Source organism: Eucyclogobius newberryi, unplaced genomic scaffold (assembly GCF_026437365.1).
Source record: "Eucyclogobius newberryi isolate DKJ021-1_F unplaced genomic scaffold, fEucNew1.0.hap1 SCAF_3, whole genome shotgun sequence".
Lineage (NCBI taxonomy): Eukaryota > Metazoa > Chordata > Actinopteri > Gobiiformes > Gobiidae > Eucyclogobius > Eucyclogobius newberryi.
In genome coordinates this window covers 29,743,018-29,762,338 of record NW_027315945.1, presented here as the reverse complement: position 1 = coordinate 29,762,338, position 19,321 = coordinate 29,743,018, and the positions used below count along the sequence as shown (strand labels likewise).

The following is a 19,321-nucleotide window of genomic DNA, read 5'->3' as shown; positions in this document are numbered from 1 at the left end:
GGTGGGCAATTATTTTCCTCCGAGGGCCATAGTCGAATCCAGGCAAGTAGCGGAGGGCCGACAGGCAGACAGATGTTACAGACAGTTAGAAAATAGAAACTAAAATCTTTCTAGAGGATGAATTCAAACATGCCGAGGGCCACATCTTGCCCCTGGGGCCACAAATGCCCTGGTGTGGCCTTTTTTATAATACTTGGCATGTTTGGCGGCCGGATTATAAAGACAAACGGGCCGTATGTGGCCCGCGGCCCGCAGTTTGCCCAGGCCTGTTCTATAGTGTACTTATTAAACAGAAAATAACCATATTTTCCCGTATAAGACTTTGATTCGGGACATTGAACGTGTCCACAGGTGAAACAGTTCTGGCTCGAGAGGGAAAAGTTCACTGCTGTATTCTTCATGAATATTGAAGATAACTAAGTCCACGGGATTTTCTGGGAACACTTTATTTCCCTTCCATGATCAGCTTGAGTTTTGACTGGTTGAGATACACTGTGTTGTCCCCGTGGGGAGATTTGTCCTCTTTATTTTACGCATCCTTCAACAATTCCGTCGGGGCCACCTGTCAGGAGCTGTGGTCACTGCTCCAGGATCCATGTCCAGATCCTGAGTGAAGGTCCTGACCGCTGCAGGCTTTAAATACTCTGCACGTTCTGGGCTGATGCCACAGCGTCTGAAGACATCTCAAATGCAAAGGGGAAAGTGTGGCGCCAATTCATGTTTTAGAATCATTTGAAGTTGAAAAGTGACTTAGAGTCAAGAAAAATATTAAAATGTCAAAAGTGATTTGAAATCACATTATTTTCAACTGAAGATCACATCTCACGACTGTAACGGACGACTGAACACATTTACAGGTTTGGTTTTATGTAAATGTGATTATGGTTAATTAACTAACAAACTATACTAAAAAAAAAGTAAATAACTAACTAAATAAAATGAATGAAATGAATAAAATGAATAAAATTAATGTTAAAAAAATAAAACTAAGTAAATAACAAATGAAAAAATAAAATAAAATAAAATATGCAGAAGTGGCCTGCAAAAATTTAGGCCTTTTACACGGTCACTATTCTTTTACAGTGTGAGATTCTGCGCTGAGTGGTCGAATAGACGTAAGAACACTAAAAATAACTTTAACTGCTACTGAAAAGGCGGTTTTGAGACGATTCTTCATTTTCCATCATTCAGATTCCTTCTTAGAGCCGGAGTGTTCTCCCGAGCTCCTCTATCCAGGCCTCACGACGCTTCCCGATGCCACTACGACGCCGCGCGCTCCTATAATTACATGTCTGTGCTGAATATTCAGAGGACTGCGAGGTCTGCGTCACCAGATCTGTCGTCCTCGCTCAGGCTCTGCTGGAGCTCCCCATGCGTTTCAAATGGCAGCGCTAACGGCACCGATGCACCATGATACAGCAACAAAAAGACCGCTCAGTAGATAAGAATGATTAACACGCGCCATAAATGTTAATGTCAAGAAATACTGCCACTGGTTTAAGAGATATTTCCCAGTTTGGAGCGTCATATTGATTGGGTTCAGCATTCGCACTGATAATAGTAATAATCTTGTCTGGTACATGTCGTGAAATCCACAAAATGGAAAGCGATATTGCTATTGAGGTTATAAATAAAGCAAAAACATGTCCGCCTCTTACATTTCAATGCTGCTTGGGAAATTGACATGTTGTGTATTTGTCGGATTGACTTGCATAACGTTTGTGCCTTTTAGCGAGCAGCTTGTGTTCTACAGCGAGTGAACAATATCTTCATGTGCCATGGTCCGATCTTCAAGCGTTATCTAATGCTTAATCTGTTCTTTAGCTTCTGGTGTTGAAACGGTACGTGACTTCAGACTCCAGTTCAATATTAATGACGATTTCCACCATTTTAGATAATTGAATGTGATTTTTAACATAAAATAACTCAGGAAGGTAATTTTGTGATTTCATTTCAGTATCAATACTCTGCATTCGATACTAGTTTGAGCATGGATTAGTATAGAGTAGTTATTTTTTGACAACAATCCTCACAATCACAATCCTCACAGTATCACAATTTTACATGTTGGATTGTAATCATCAACACAAATAATAATCATAGTTTTGTTTTTTAATCCTAAAAGTATTTAAGAAAGCTCCAATTTTGTGATTTCAGTATCAATACTTATTCAAATTAGTATCTTCTTTTGATACTAGTTTAAGTAAAGATTAAGTAAAAAATTTTGGCAACTAAGGATGTCAACATTATTCATTTTAATTGATAATTCTTGCGTATTCAGGTCACAAAATAATCGTAAGAACGTTGTAGAAGCAAATGTAACTTTTTTCCAATCATTTTAAACTTGATTTTGTCATTCAGAAGGTTGTATTGCATAAAGCTGGTCACAAACATGAGGACTAGTAACTCATCAGACCATGAGAATGAAAGAAAATGACAGTGTTGTTTGGTCTTCTCGGTAATTGTGAATAATCGTTAAATAGTAGTGTTTTATCACAACACATATTAATCGATATCGTGACCTCCGTGTGGACAACTCTGCCTCCCATAACTGACATAACTGACATAACTGACATGCATAACAGAAGGCGATACTCACACTCTGGTCGTCGTCCTCGCTCTTCATGTGGTTGGCGATGAAGCGTACGCCCTCCACCGCCTCCTCGAAGCCGGGACAGGCCTGAGCCAGCAGGGCCTGGGTGAGCGCTGGACCCGCCGCCGCCGCCTGCTTCCCCCGGGGCACGTTCCCGGCGCCCGCCTCTCTCCCCTCTCTCACCCTGTTCAGACCGTCCATGGACCCGCCCGGCCCGCCCAGCTCGCCCCCGAACTGTTTGACCGTGGCCCGGTTCACATAGCACGTGCACGGGTCACTGTCCTCCTTCCCGAAAACTCCCGTGGAGGTGGCGCCCCCGTTCCCGCCGACATTGCCCAAACCGAGCCCGACCATCAGCCCCCCGACCTCCCCTCCCCGCCCGCCGTCCTTCTGCTCCTGGGCTCTCCGTCTCTGGCGCAGCCGCTGGCGCTCGCAGCTGTTCCGCGGCTGGCGCATGAAGAGCAGGGCGGGGAGCTTGTTTAGGAAGACCAGCTTGACCCAGGGGGGCATGGTGTGCGTGGTGGGCGAGCGGTGGTGCACGTTCAGCACGCAGACGCTCGTGACGATGGAGAACGTGACCAGGACCATCGTGAACATCAGATACTTCCCAACCAGCGGGACGTCCAGAGAGGTGGGAGGGACTATTTTGGAGATCAGCAGCAGGAACACGGTGAGGGCGAGGAGAACGGAGATGCACAGAGTCATTTTCTCGCCGCAATCCGAGGGCAAGTAGAAGACGAGGATGGCCAACGAGGTGATGAGCACGCACGGGATGATCAAGTTGATGGTGTAAAAAAGAGGTTTCCGTCGGATGATGAAGTCGTAAGTGATGTCTACGTAGGTAGGGTCGGCCGGGTTTTCGTTCCTTCGCCCCGGGAGCGCGATGATGTCCCACTCGCCGCTGGGCGTGAAGTCGTCCATGCTGGCCACGTCGGCGCGCAACACCAGGTCGATCTCGGTGCGGTCGTAAGTCCAGGATCGGAAACGCAGCGTGCAGTTCTGCTGGTCGAACGGGAAGTGCTTCACCTCGATCTTGCAGGCGGATTTGTAGATCGCCGGGGGCAACCAGAAGATGCTGCCGTCGTAGGAGACGACGGCGTTGGAGTAGAAGGAGACCTCGTACACGCCGTCAGCGCTGCAGGAGAGAAAGTGCAAAAGAATGAGCATTTTCTCATATTTCCAAACTATAAGCAATAAAATACAGGTGATGCTTTACAATAATTACGCTTTAATTAACCTTAATAAAGCATGAACAAGGATTAGTAGCCTGAATCATCATTGTTGAATATAAATTAAGTATTTATTCATGTTGCATTAAGGCATAAGTCGTTGTTATAAAGTTGTTCAAAAATGAATAATTACGTTTAAATAATCTTATATATTTGGGATGATCAAACGTTAGAACACTTAAACTGACATGAAAATCTTAGTCGTTTTGACCAGTTTAGATTAAAATGATTTGTAGGTTTAGATTATATATTAGAAACCAAAAAAAACAAAAGGTATTTTCAAGTATTTCTGTCTCATTTCAATAATTGTATTCAATCAATATTATCTTCCAATGATGGAGTAGGTTTTTATTTGAATATAATCATCTTATGAAGTCAAATGTTCATATTCCATTGACGGACGGAGATGGAATATTGATACAAAACAAATTACCTAAAGATGTGCTCACACTTTGCACATAGGTTAGTCCTGGTGTCGACTTGGTTTGGTCCGGTTCTACTCCTGATTAAGTCCTGGTTAAATCCTGGTAAAGTCCTGGTTAAATCCTGGTAAAGTCCTGATTAAGTCCTGGTTAAATCCTGGTTAAGTCCTGGTTAAATCCTGGTAAAGTCCTGGTTAAGTCCTGATTAAGTTCTGGTTAAATCCTGGCTAAATCCTGATTAAATCCTGATTAAGTTCTGGTTAAATCCTGATTAAGTCCTGGTTAAATCCTGGTTAAGTCCTGGTTAAATCCTGATTAAGTCCTGGTTAAATCCTGGTTAAGTCCTGGTTAAATCCTGGTTAAGTCCTGGTTAAATCCTGGTTAATTCCTGGTTAAATCCTGGCTAAATCCTGATTAAATCCTGATTAAGTCCTGATTAAATCCTGATTAAGTCCTGGTTAAATCCTGATTAAGTCCTGGTTAAATCCTGGTTAAGTCCTGGTTAAATCCTGGTTAAGTCCTGGTTAAATCCTGATTAAGTTCTGGTTAAATCCTGGTTAAGTCCTGGTTAAATCCTGGTTAAGTCCTGGTTAAATCCTGGTTAAGTCCTGGTTAAATCCTGATTAAGTTCTGGTTAAATCCTGGTTAAGTCCTGGTTAAATCCTGGTTAAGTCCTGGTTAAATCCTGGTTAAGTCCTGGTTAAATCCTGATTAAGTTCTGGTTAAATCCTGGTTAAGTCCTGGTTAAATCCTGGTTAAGTCCTGGTTAAATCCTGATTAAGTTCTGGTTAAATCCTGGTTAAGTCCTGGTTAAATCCTGGTTAAGTCCTGGTTAAATCCTGATTAAATCCTGGTTAAATCCTGATTAAGTTCTGGTTAAATCCTGATTAAGTCCTGGTTGAATCCTGATTAAGTTCTGGTTAAATCCTGGTTAAGTCCTGGTTAAATCCTGGTTAAGTCCTGGTTAAATCCTGGTAAAGTCCTGGTAAAGTCCTTGTTAACTCCTGGTCTAGTCCTGGTCTAGTCCTGGTAAAGTCCAGGTTAAGTCCTTGTTAAGTCCTTGTTAAGTCCGGGTCTAGTCCTGGTTTCGTTTCGGGTTCAGTCCCAGTTTAAATGGCGATACAGTGTTTGTGTGAACGCACCCTAAATGTGACAAACATGATTGATAACTCTTAAGTGAAGCCATTTTAACTCAGGTAAACATGACTTTCTGCAGTGAATTGTCAGACGTGAGTAAAACATTTACTGTCTGTTTCCCCCGAGTTTCATCCAATGTGGAGCGTGACGCATCTTATTATGCAACAGAGCTCCAGGACACACAAACGCACACGCTGCAGTCACAGGGACGCGGCTCCCCAGAGAACACACACATGTCCACACCAAAAACACTACTGTGGGTTATACTACACAACATTTAGGTCAGAATACAATATACACATATATGGCATATAGAGCATGAGTAAAAGCTTTAACAATCCTCCAAATGTAACTCAACATTATTTATAGAGCACTTTAAAAACAACACAATCGACCAGTGTTGCAGAAACGTTCAGCCGGACAAACGACAAGTAGTGAATAATTACAGGTTTTAATGTGTTTTCTGCTTTCACTGTTGTCGGGTCATGCTGGAAATATATTTGTTTAATCAGGGTTGTTTTTACGTAGGCAATTTTAACCTCTGAGTAAGTACAACGGATGAAAAAATGCCTTTTTTGTGCCACTTCTGATATATTTGCAGTAATGTTTAACTAATGTGCACTGTACCTGTCAAATAAATACACAATAAACACACAATGCACAATAAAATAAGTGCCAACGATTATATTTAATGGCTCAAATTCAACAGAACAAATGTACTTTTCAGTCAAATTATTATTATTAAATGTTTCAATCTGATTCTAATCTAATCTGGCAAAAAACAGTCAATAAAATAAGTTGGACATCTCAAATTATTCAAAACCAATGAGGACACGGATGGTTCAAGTGCATATTTAAAACGACTTACTGTTTAATGTTTGACCTGATTTTTATTTTTAGTGTTAGTTGGTGTTGGCAGCGAGAACCGGGGCCCCACACAGGGGACGCAGTGACCTGACTCTGGCCCTACAAAGGATCATTTAATCCTGGGTCAGAGATCAGAGCTGGTCCGGAGCAGGAAGAGAAAGAGGAGAAGGCCAGACGGATCACTCCACAGATCACTCCACAGATCACTCCATATATCACTCCACAGATCACTCCATATATCACTCCACAGATCACTCCATATATCACTCCACAGATCACTCCATATATCACTCCATATATCACTCCATATATCACTCCATATATCACTCCACAGATCACTCCATATATCACTCCACAGATCACTCCATATATCACTCCATATATCACTCCATATATCACTCCACAGATCACTCCATATATCACTCCACAGATCACTCCATATATCACTCCACAGATCACTCCATATATCACTCCATATATCACTCCACAGATCACTCCATATATCACTCCACAGATCACTCCATATATCACTCCATATATCACTCCATATATCACTCCACAGATCACTCCATATATCACTCCACAGATCACTCCATATATCACTCCACAGATCACTCCATATATCACTCCATATATCACTCCATATATCACTCCATATATCACTCCACAGATCACTCCATATATCACTCCACAGATCACTCCATATATCACTCCACAGATCACTCCACAGATCACTCCATATATCACTCCACAGATCACTCCATATATCACTCCACAGATCACTCCATATATCACTCCACAGATCACTCCATATATCACTCCACAGATCACTCCATATATCACTCCACAGATCACTCCATATATCACTCCACAGATCACTCCATATATCACTCCACAGATCACTCCATATATCACTCCACAGATCACTCCATATATCACTCCACAGATCACTCCATATATCACTCCACAGATCACTCCATATATCACTCCATATATCACTCCACAGATCACTCCACAGATCACTCCACAGATCACTCCACATATCACTCCACATATCACTCCACAGATCACTCCACAGATCACTCCATATATCACTCCACAGATCACTCCATATATCACTCCATATATCACTCCACAGATCACTCCACAGATCACTCCACAGATCACTCCATATATCACTCCACAGATCACTCCATATATCACTCCACAGATCACTCCACAGATCACTCCATATATCACTCCACAGATCACTCCATATATCACTCCACAGATCACTCCACAGATCACTCCACAGATCACTCCACAGATCACTCCATATATCACTCCACAGATCACTCCACAGATCACTCCACAGATCACTCCATATATCACTCCACAGAGCACTCCACAGATCACTCCACAGATCACTCCACAGATCACTCCACAGATCACTCCACAGATCACTCCATATATCACTCCACAGATCACTCCACAGGCCTGACACACACGTCACGGCTCAGGAAACGGCCTCTCAGGTCATTCCACTCCTAAATCAGACTCATTTTCAGCACATTTGTTCAGCAGATGTTTGTTTAGGCCGTCCCACTGGTCACATGATCAAAGAGCTGTGGCCCAGGTTCAAAGAAAGTGATTTTCTTTTTCATGTTCTCAGCAGCAGGAGTTTGTGGAATGTTTTGGACTGGAGTGAAGGTTGTGAGATTATTTCCAAATATTATACAAATTACACAGTATTTTAAAATGAACATTGTATGTGAAAACAATAATGGCATTGTCCAATCTGCACCTAAAGATGTTTCATTATTTAATTCAATCAGATATCATCCATAGTTTTACTGTATGTGGGACATTGTAACTTTAAACCATCTTTACTCTCGTTTGGACATAAACCTATCTCTAAGTCTGATTTATTGAAGTTTTAACTAAACAAAATTAGGCAACGTCCGAATGTTTGCATGAAGTTTATGTGAGTTCTAAAGTAAGATTTGTTATTATTTTTACATGAAATGTGTCAACGAAACAGGAGCAAGAAATTTAAACCTGGCAGAATCTATTTTTCAAATTCATATTTCAATTTCCCAATTAAGTGCAATTTTAGCAATTTATACACATAAAATGGCTTTTTTGTATAAAAACATCAAAACATAATATAAATGTTGTTATGCAGACTGAAGGTGGTGTGAGTGTTACAGCTCCTGTGTTTTCATGTTGTTATGCAGACTGAAGGTGGTGTGTGTGTTACAGCTCCTGTGTGTTCATGTTGTTATGCAGACTGAAGGTGGTGTGTGTGTGTTACAGCTCCTGTGTGTTCATGTTGTTATGCAGACTGAAGGTGGTGTGTGTGTGTTACAGCTCCTGTGTGTTCATGTTGTTATGCAGACTGAAGGTGGTGTGTGTGTTACAGCTCCTGTGTGTTCATGTTGTTATGCAGACTGAAGGTGGTGTGTGTGTTACAGCTCCTGTGTGTTCATGTTGTTATGCAGACTGAAGGTGGTGTGTGTGTTACAGCTCCTGTGTGTTCATGTTGTTATGCAGACTGAAGGTGGTGTGTGTGTGTTACAGCTCCTGTGTGTTCATGTTGTTATGCAGACTGAAGGTGGTGTGTGTGTTACAGCTCCTGTGTGTTCATGTTGTTATGCAGACTGAAGGTGGTGTGTGTGTGTTACAGCTCCTGTGTGTTCATGTTGTTATGCAGACTGAAGGTGGTGTGTGTGTTACAGCTCCTGTGTGTTCATGTTGTTATGCAGACTGAAGGTGGTGTGTGTGTTACAGCTCCTGTGTGTTCATGTTGTTATGCAGACTGAAGGTGGTGTGTGTGTTACAGCTCCTGTGTGTTCATGTTGTTATGCAGACTGAAGGTGGTGTGTGTGTTACAGCTCCTGTGTGTTCATGTTGTTATGCAGACTGAAGGTGGTGTGTGTGTTACAGCTCCTGTGTGTTCATGTTGTTATGCAGACTGAAGGTGGTGTGTGTGTGTTACAGCTCCTGTGTGTTCATGTTGTTATGCAGACTGAAGGTGGTGTGTGTGTGTTACAGCTCCTGTGTGTTCATGTTGTTATGCAGACTCACTTGTTGTACAGCACCACGTCCGGGAGCCAGATGTGTTTGGACGGCAATCTGACCTTCAGCATTCCATCAAACTCCTCCGGGACCCACGTCAGCCGATAGTCCTGCCACTCCTGGGAAAGAAAGAAGATGTCAGACAAAAGCTTTATCACAAAGGTACAGAAGTATCACCTCTTATTTGATCTAACTAATGCATAACTACAGCTCTTTTGTAAAATGTTTCACTATAAATGATAAGTCATGAGTCATGAGTCATTTTAACTGCTCCCATTCAAACCAATGGAATTCCTTGTAACTGCCATAGAGTATTTGTTGCTTTGCTGCCTGGTGGCGAAGTGGTTAGAGTAGAGCAGCACTTATGGCTCCACGTGCAGCCTCATGAGTAGGAATATAATAAAATAATCTGATTATCTAGTAAAACGCTGTAGAAGGATTGTTATTAAAGGAAATGCAACAAAGTTTTTGATTTGGTTTTTGGTTTCTCATGATTGATGAATAATATCAATCACCACGTTTCGATGTGAAAAAAACGACAACGAAATACCGTATTTTCCGGACTATAAGTCACACCTTTTTTCATAATTTTGGCCGGGGTGCGACTATACTTATATTTATACTTATATACTTATATTTATACTCCAAAGCGACTACTTATAGGTGATATTATTTGTTATTTTCACACTTGCAACCGCATTTCATACTCCAGTGCAACTTGTATATTTTTTTTCTTCTCTATTATGCATTTATGAGACTTATACTCAGGTGTGATTTATAGTCCGGAAAATACGGTATTTTAAAAAATCCACCTTATATAAGCAAATTATTTGACAACATCTGCATTTTTACATTTTTTTGTAGAATAGTCCAACATCAAATGAACACAACATTTTCTCATCTCTGCTGTTCAAAATGTGTTCATCCTTTGTCAGCCTGACAAAGACACACGAGTGATCGTCCGCCCTCTGACCCCGTGCTGCTAAATATATGCACCAATCACACTGATGAGCTCTACTGCAACGTGTTTTTATCCAGCTAGAGTCCTTAGATGACACTGTTTTATCATTTTAACACCAACAAAGACAAGCCTGAACTAGAAGTGGAAAGTATTACAAAGTAAATGTGCTATATTCAAGTAACATTTTTAGGATTTACAGTGAATTCTTTTTACTTTTGCTGCACCACATTTGAGAGCAGTAATCTGTACTTTCTTTTTTAACTAGATTGACGAGTAAAAAGTACTTTCTGTGTGGTTTGAGATATCTTGCATAAAGGTTGTGAGTTCAAGCCTCAGGACAATCGCATACACCAGTACATGCAATTCACAAGACAAAATACGGTGTGGATTTCAATTGCTGTTGTTGACCAACCAAAGGCATATTAGATAATCCAATATGGTCCAGAAGAAGTCGGGACGAGGGGTGTCACGGTATAACATTTTAGAATTACAATTAATGTGCAAAAAAACATGATTATTCACGATTACACGATTATTCACGATTACCAAGACTGTGACTAAACAACAGTGAAATCTTGAATTGTCTTTCATTCCTGTGGTTTAGCTTCTTACTGTTCCTCAGGTTTGTGACTGGTTTTACGGACTTTAACATGCTGATAAAATGAAGTTAAATGAGACAAAAACAGCCAAACAAATAAGTTCTTTACATTTCAGTCGAATTCTGGGCTATAAATTGAACTAAAAAGACTTAATTTTGCCTTTAAAATGGTCGCAATTATACATTTTTGGTTCTTCAGATTACATTGTGACCTGAATAATCACAATTATTGATTAACCTAATAACCTTGACATCCCTCGGGGGAATGATGAATACCCTTCTCCTCTCTCCCTCCACCACACTATGGGCGTTATCTTTCCTCAGTGACGTAACCATGATGCATTGTAGCTATTATGGTTTGCGTCGTAAATCCAAACCGGGCTCAGGTGCAAATCCCTGTGAGCGCTCAATAGTGTACATGAACTATAAACATCCTCATCATAAATATGGACAGCGTGTTACGGCGCTGTACTTAAACCTCACGTCAGCGCGCGAGGCCTTGACCGCAATTTATGGCCAAAAGCGCGAAACGCATCTCGGATTCCGCCGGCAAAAAAGATACAAAATATGTCATTGTACAGTTGAGTATCAGTTAGGTTTCTGTAATAGGTTGTTATAGGCCTCAGCTGTGTGTTTACAGCTGCAGTCGTGTAGAAGAAGGTCAGGGGTCAGTCAATGGCACAAGAATGATGAGCTCACAGGAGTAGAAAATCATAATTGTCTGACTGTAAATGAGATCAAACACGTACAATGTCCATAATAATAAGTCATAATAATGACTAAAGTAGAATAAAGAGATAGTTGTTGGTCTCTTCATGCACAGACGCTTCCACATAAAGACACTTAAAATGCTCGAAAACCTTGCATTGTCCGAGGCTTTGTTTGCAGTCTGATCATTATTATCATTATGATCTGATTTTTAGAGTTATCGGAGAAATATGTTGTGTGTGAGTTTGTCTGATTTATTTCTGTTTTGACAAGAGAAATTATGCTAAATAATGGAATACATTTGAGAAAAAAAAGCAAGTAAACCTATGACTAAAACAAAATTAAAGAGACATTTTTAATCATCAAACAGTTACTCTAAAACTCCATCGATTAACTGACACGGACCAAAAACCAGATCTAATTAGCGGGTTATTTGATTATTCTAGTTATCTGATTTCTTCTGCCCAGTGTCTGACAGTTTAAAGTTTAAACGTTTATCATCGTCAAAGGGTAGTGTTGTCATGATACAAACTCAATTTCGATACTAAGGAATAGGCTCGATACTCGATACCGATACCACAATGATGACAGAAAACACTTTTTAAACAATGCAATATATCTGTAATTTTCAATACAAAATATCAGTACTTTCTGGTCCAGTTTGTCGCCCGGCTGTTGCGTCGCGTTTAGCTGCACAGCCTCAACCACGTCGGGCTCGTCGAGATTCCTCCGAGACTTTCCGAAAATGAGGATCAACCACGTCCATAGAACTGTGGACTCGCGCTCTCGTCCTGCCTCGTTATGCAGTAAATAGTCTTCCCTCCAAGTCGATGCTATTGTTGCCATTAAACGTACATATTTCCATGGAGACAGTGTTTTTCAAGGCATTTTTGAATAATAAAATGAAACAGATAGATATGTGTAACGTGCCAATCACTGACAAAGTACTTTCTGACACTTCCTGCAACATCCAGAACTTATACTTTATCACAGTTTTCAATGTAAGTAACTTAAAGTGCCTCTGTCAGGTCGGACGACTCAATGAACTAAAACTCAGTTAAGATCAATATATTTTCAGTTTTGTTAAAAAATTTAAAAACGTTATCACAGAATAGCACATTTTCACTTCCTGTTTGTGACTGATGACATCACACTAGGACATTACCCAGCAAACACTGGGCATAAACTCCTCTAATGTCACCATTTTGTTTATTTGTCAAATAAAAATACATGAGATCAACTTTATTTTGTTGAATTCATGTTTAAATGTCAAGTTGTTCCTTTGTGTAAATTACGCATAAACTTGGTGATGTCACTTCCTGTTTTTTTATACAGATTTTCCAACGTTTTCTCCACAAATACCTACTTGACTGCTGTAAAACTATAGTGTATATGTACAGCCGGTATAAATACACCAAATAAAGACAACATTTGAAAATCATAACAACCTGTCAGACGCACTTTAATCCCTGTGTGTGTCTCAGTGGATGTCAAACTGAAAATACCTTTATGTTTTTTTCATACATTTTCTTCTTTTCCAAACACTCATCACTGACATGACGAAGCACAAAGTAAAAGTCGAGCGCGCCACAGATTCTCAAGTGCATGTATTATTCCACGCTTCCTTCCACAGAACAGGCGCCAGGATTAGACCGAGCCGAACACAAAAGACGCTCCGTTTTGACAAGTGCAGATTTATGGCGCGGGAAAGGGGCGGAGCCTTGGCTGCATGTCTGATGCAATGACGCGTGCAAAGCCTCTTACCTGCGTGAGCCAAACGTTAGTCGTCATCACCTGCTCTCGCTCGTGCTGGAAAAGAAACGCTTCAGGTCAGAAACAAAGCTTGACATCGTTAAACAAAAGTCAAACTGTTATGTAAAAATATGTAAAGGAAAAATCTGTATCAGTATTAGATGAGGAAAGTAGTGCTGTTTCTCTATTATTGGATTTGTTTAGTTTGTTCAACCACTTTCCTTTAAATCAATGAATGTGCAAAACAACTCGGAAAAGCATTTTCCAGTGGCATTAAAAGAAAGTGTAAATATTGAACACATTAAAAAATAATTACAAAATAACAGGAGGTTTTCAGGACATATGAGAGTGCTGAAAATGTGATTTAATACAAGATGGATAATAATATTGTGCATTAAACTGACAGTGACACTTCTCATAAGGAATTGGAGAACATGATTAAATAATTATTGATTGTAAACAATTAATTCATTATTATCATCATTAATAATCATTTATTTATTTTTTCAATAAAATTATAAGGAAACGGAAGGAATAGAATATGATGTGAAATAATAATAAAGATTATGATAAACATATGTTATTGTTATTGGTTTTCTTGCATGCCAAATGTCTGAGGGGGAGACCACCTGAACCAGAAGGATCAGGTGACCACCTGAACCAGAAGGATCTGGAGACCACCTGAACCAGAAGGATCAGGTGACCACCTGAACCAGAAGGATCTGGTGACCACCTGAACCAGAACAATCAGGTGACCACCTGAACCAGAAGGATCAGGAGACCACCTGAACCAGAGGGATCAGGTGACCACCTGAACCAGAACAATCAGGTGACCACCTGAACCAGAAGGATCAGGAGACCACCTGAACCAGAGGGATCAGGTGACCACCTGAACCAGAACGATCAGGTGACCACCTGAACCAGAATGGTGCAGACTTGATACTTATGATAAAGGATGTTTTTTTTACACTTTGTTAAGCAGTTTTTCAAAGGTTTAATCTACTTGTAGTGGCTAAAATGCCCCTCCCGGCCACTAGGTGGCACTGCATGTGTTTCTGTGGGTTTCTCTGCCCATTGAAGACCAGTCATCTGCAGTGCCAGGTGTTGTAAATTAAGGAGGGACCGTCTTCTCCCGTTCACGGCTTCTGTCCAATAAAGGGATATTTAGAGCTTTTACCGAGTGTTGGGCTCGTTTCAGGAGAAAATGCATCAGAAATGTCCTTGTAAATGTGCCAGTTTATTTAAGTTTGATAGTTTATTTCCAGTGGCTGGTGAGGCACTGGGTCACACTGCCTCTACTCTGCTGTAGTGCAATCAGTATCATTCCATCATTTCTTGAGCAAATCCCCTCAGTTTATTACTAACATGTGTAGAAGATGATTAACAAAAAAAGGAAATATATGTTTTTGAAAATCACACACAACATGGTGGAGCCCATTCATGAACACATGGTACAAAAAAGCCTTATGATAGTAAACAATACTGTGCAATACATGACTTCTGCCTGACGATATGTCGCAGCAGAGAACATGGTCTGATTATGTTATTATGACACTTTCCTTATGATCTGCTGGGTTAGAGCAAAGTCCCTCCTCCATTTGTACATCTGATCAATGCAATTATGGAGAAAGTTTTGAAGCAGCAGGAAAGACACAAAAGGCTTGCAATGACTTCAAGTTGGTTACAATGACTCAATAATCACTTGTTACGGCTGCCAAGTAATCAATTAAAGAAAGTATCTCTAATAAAAACTAACTGACGTGGCACTTCACAGTTTGACACAGTTTTAAGAATGATCAAATATTTGTCCGACAGACGTGTCTTTTCAAACAGACAAAAGAGTTCAAATTGAAATACAGAGTTCAATAAATTAAATCTGGAACAAGATTATTGGGCTCAACAGCACATTTTCTTTGCAAAGACGGGATGATATATATATTTTTACTACGATAACGATTTTAGCCGTAACTTCTGACTTGTTATACACTTTTTTGTTTCTATTTATTTGTTGCTGCTCATGTTTTTTCTTTCATTATAATATTGTACATTTAGAAAAATGTTATTAATTTAGTAATTTAGTTATTTTTTATTGTGTCAATTTCATTATTACCATTTATTGTGATATTTTCTGTTGCAATTAGCAGCATTTCACAGTCGCAGGTGTATTTTACAAAAGTCTACAGTTAATTTGTGAACTTTTAGATATTGATATGAGCAAATATGGGTGAGAACTGTGCATTGTAGTGCTCTTACCACGCTGATGAGCTGCGCCAGGGACACCATGAGCTGCACGGTGACCAGCTCCGACCCGTTTGTGGCGGGACGGATGAGTTTGTTGTAGTGGGCGGGGTTTAGGAGGTGCTCCACCAACCGCTCCTCCGTGTCCGCCCCGAGGCCCCCTGGAACCAGAACAGCGCCGTTATTACGCGAGAGCACAAATGTACAGGCGCTCGGGATCAGATGATGAGACTTAATGAACCGCTTCAGTCAGTTCTTAGTCAGAATGAACCAAAACATTATTAATCTAAATATATTCTCCTTAACAAAACACAGACGATGCAAGAATGGGCCAGAAATCCATCCATCCATCCATTTTCTACCGCTTGTTCCCTTTCGGGGTCGCGGGTGACTGGAGCCTATCCCAGTGACTTCGGGCCTTAGGCGGGGTACACCCTGGACAGTGGCCAACTTGTCGCAGGGCCAATGGGCCAGAAATGTGCCAGTAAATGTCTTTTTGAGGTTCAACGATCGCACAAAATGTCAACGGACCATAAAATTATCATCAAAGGAGTCAAACTATCACTTTATATCCTTGTTTGGACGGTTACTCCTGATGTCGTCTACTTTTGAGGTCATTTTGTTTTACTTCTAGACGATATACTCCCTATTCTAATTTTGCCTTTATCTAAAACAACAATTGCAATATGATACATTTGTGATCACTGGTTGTTATGTTTGGCTCCTTTTCATCGAGCTAATCCTCTGTCAATAAAAGCATGTGAGCTGGAGCAGAGTTGAGATTTTGGAGGAAGAATTAAATAAATCTGACAATATTTTTTGGGTTAAATTGCAAAGACTGCGCAATATCTCACAAAAAGACGCCAAAATCAATATTGGAACAAACTGAATGCAACACCAAGTCTGACAGAAATGTACTGTTTTGAAATGAAAATGTTGAGAAAGGCTGATCGTGGTCTGGATTAACCCTTGATTTAGTCTTGTTTTTGCCTCTCTTAAGTCTTTATTGTGACTAATACATCAAGACATGAACACATTTAAAACATATTCAGACAAAAAGTATATTCATGCATCAAAATAATAATGATAATATCGCATCTCATATCTCATCAGCCGTAGCTCAATATTGTGTAAACCCTAATTAAAAGTAATAGAAATTAGACCCTATCGATACAAGGTGGAAAAATCGTGATCCATTTTGATCGTATGACGGCCCCGCCCTATTCCGCTGTCACAAACGTCGTGGGAGTGAGTCAGACGTCTTGATTGTCCTGTCAGACTCCAGGCTTTTGCTGTGCTCTTTGTGGCTTTGGGTTATTTTCATCTCTCGCTGCCATTTCTCATCCTGACTCTGTTGTTCAAAGCCGATCTGTCACAAGAATATACACATCTGCAGAAGGGAAGTGAAGGAGGCTGCACGGTGAAGGGGGGCTGCACGGTGAAGGGGGGCTGCACGGTGAAGGGGGCTGCACAGTGAAGGGGGCTGCACAGTGAAGGGGGGGCTGCACGGTGAAGGGTGCTGCACAGTGAAGGGGGGGCTGCACGGTGAAGGGTGCTGCACAGTGAAGGGGGGGCTGCACAGTGAAGGGGGCTGCACAGTGAAGGGGGGGCTGCACGGTGAAGGGTGCTGCACAGTGAAGGGGGGGCTGCACAGTGAAGGGGGCTGCACAGTGAAGGGGGCTGCACAGTGAAGGGGGGGCTGCACGGTGAAGGGTGCTGCACAGTGAAGGGGGGGCTGCACAGTGAAGGGGGCTGCACAGTGAAGGGGGGGCTGCACAGTGAAGGGGGCTGCACAGTGAAGGGGGCTGCACGGTGAAGGTGGGGCTGCACGGTGAAGGGGGGGCTGCACAGTGAAGGGGGAGCTGCACGGTGAAGGGGGGGCTGCACGAAGGGGGAGCTGCACAGTGAAGGGGGGCTGCACAGTGAAGGGGGAGCTGCACAGTGAAGGGGGAGCTGCACAGTGAAGGGGGAGCTGCACAGTGAAGGGGGGCTGCACAGTGAAGGGGGAGCTGCACAGTGAAGGTGGGGCTGCACGGTGAAGGGGGTGCTGCACAGTGAAGGGTGCTGCACAGTGAAGGGGGCTGCACAGTGAAGGGGGGGCTGCACGATGAAGGGTGCTGCACAGTGAAGGGGGGGCTGCACAGTGAAGGGGGCTGCACAGTGAAGGGGGCTGCACGGTGAAGGTGGGGCTGCACAGTGAAGGGGGGGCTGCACAGTGAAGGGGGAGCTGCACGGTGAAGGGGGGGCTGCAAGAAGGGGGAGCTGCACAGTGAAGGGGGAGCTGCACAGTGAAGGGGGAGCTGCACAGTGAAGGGGGAGCTGCACAGTGAAGGGGGAGCTGCACAGTGAAGGGGGAGCTGCACAGTGAAGGGGGAGCTGCACAGTGAAGGGGGAGCTGCACAGTGAAGGGGGGCTGCACAGTGAAGGGGGAGCTGCACAGTGAAGGGGGAGCTGCACAGTGAAGGGGGGCTGCACAGTGAAGGGGAGCTGCACAGTGAAGGGGAGCTGCACAGTGAAGGGGAGTTGCACAGTGAAGGGGGAGCTGCACAGTGAAGGGGGAGCTGCACAGTGAAGGGGAGCTGCACAGTGAAGGGGGAGCTGCACAGTGAAGGGGGAGCTGCACAGTGAAGGGGAGCTGCACAGTGAAGGGGGAGCTGCACAGTGAAGGGGGAGCTGCACAGTGAAGGGGGGCTGCACAGTGAAGGGGAGCTGCACAGTGAAGGGGAGCTGCACAGTGAAGGGGAGCTGCACAGTGAATGGGGAGCTGCACAGTGAAGGGGGAGCTGCACAGTGAAGGGGAGCTGCACAGTGAAGGGGGAGCTGCACAGTGAAGGGGGAGCTGCACAGTGAAGGGGGAGCTGCACAGTGAAGGGGGGCGGACACACAGAGCTGCTCCGATACAGCTTAGCGCCAATTTCTGAAGCATCTGCTGTTTTTCCTGTGGCATATTTTCTGCTCCGGCGCCTGCAGCACAGCGTAGCAGGGGCTGCGAGCTGCTAACCTGGTGCTAATGTGTTGTCATCGCTAAAGTGTGAGCGACACAAAAGGAGGGAGTGCTCTGAATCATGAGCTCTAACAGAGGCTCTGAGTACAAGCGCGCCAAAAATCGGATTGTTTTGGAGTCATCAGATCATTGAAATGTCCTGCTGATGTGAGTACTCTGATGAGTCTGATTGTTAATGCTCGTGCAGGTTTCTGATGGAAAACGGCGCAGAAATGGCAAATTAAACCAACAAAAAGACAAAGCAAAGTATTTTATCTTCAAAATATACTACTATTTTATACAGCTGCTCTAATAATCCATTCATGAGCTGACACACGTCTCCAGGAGTTTTTGATGATCAGATTTATCTCGCGCACGTGATAAATAATTCTTTTGATAATCGACTAATTGTTTTGAACACGAAAAGCCCATAAATATATGTTTTATTACTAAATTTGACCCAGATGACGTAAAGTTGTGGATATCCTGAGGGAATTTATTCACCAAACTAAATAGAAACACTAAAAGTACAGGATTCCTATGCATTTTGGAAGTCATGCTTTTGTGAATAGTTTGTGTTTAGTCCAAACGATTACTTCATCACTAAATTAGTTGACTTTCAACTCAAAAATGTATTATTTGCGATTAATCCATGAACTTGTCTCAGGCTTTGCAATCGCACCCCAAAAATCTGGTCTAATTGTCGAGTTGTCTGATTATTCTCGTCATTTTTTTAAGCTTTTCATGTAAAAGTATCCGTCACAATATTTTTTTTT

At 42.2% G+C, this 19,321-nt stretch overlaps 1 protein-coding gene across 1 annotated transcript in view; it reads right to left on the bottom strand.

Moving 5' to 3' along the window:
* Window positions 1-19,321, bottom strand: part of chrnb2 (cholinergic receptor, nicotinic, beta 2) — a 39,571-nt gene that overhangs the window by 3,710 nt on the left and 16,540 nt on the right. The window contains exons 2-5 of the mRNA XM_072460356.1: window positions 15,578-15,723; window positions 13,337-13,381; window positions 9,315-9,424; window positions 2,600-3,728 (exon numbers count right to left, since the gene is read on the bottom strand). Of these exons, the coding sequence (XP_072316457.1) occupies window positions 2,600-3,728; window positions 9,315-9,424; window positions 13,337-13,381; window positions 15,578-15,723 (1,430 nt within the window). The remainder of the gene's footprint in view (window positions 1-2,599; window positions 3,729-9,314; window positions 9,425-13,336; window positions 13,382-15,577; window positions 15,724-19,321) is intronic.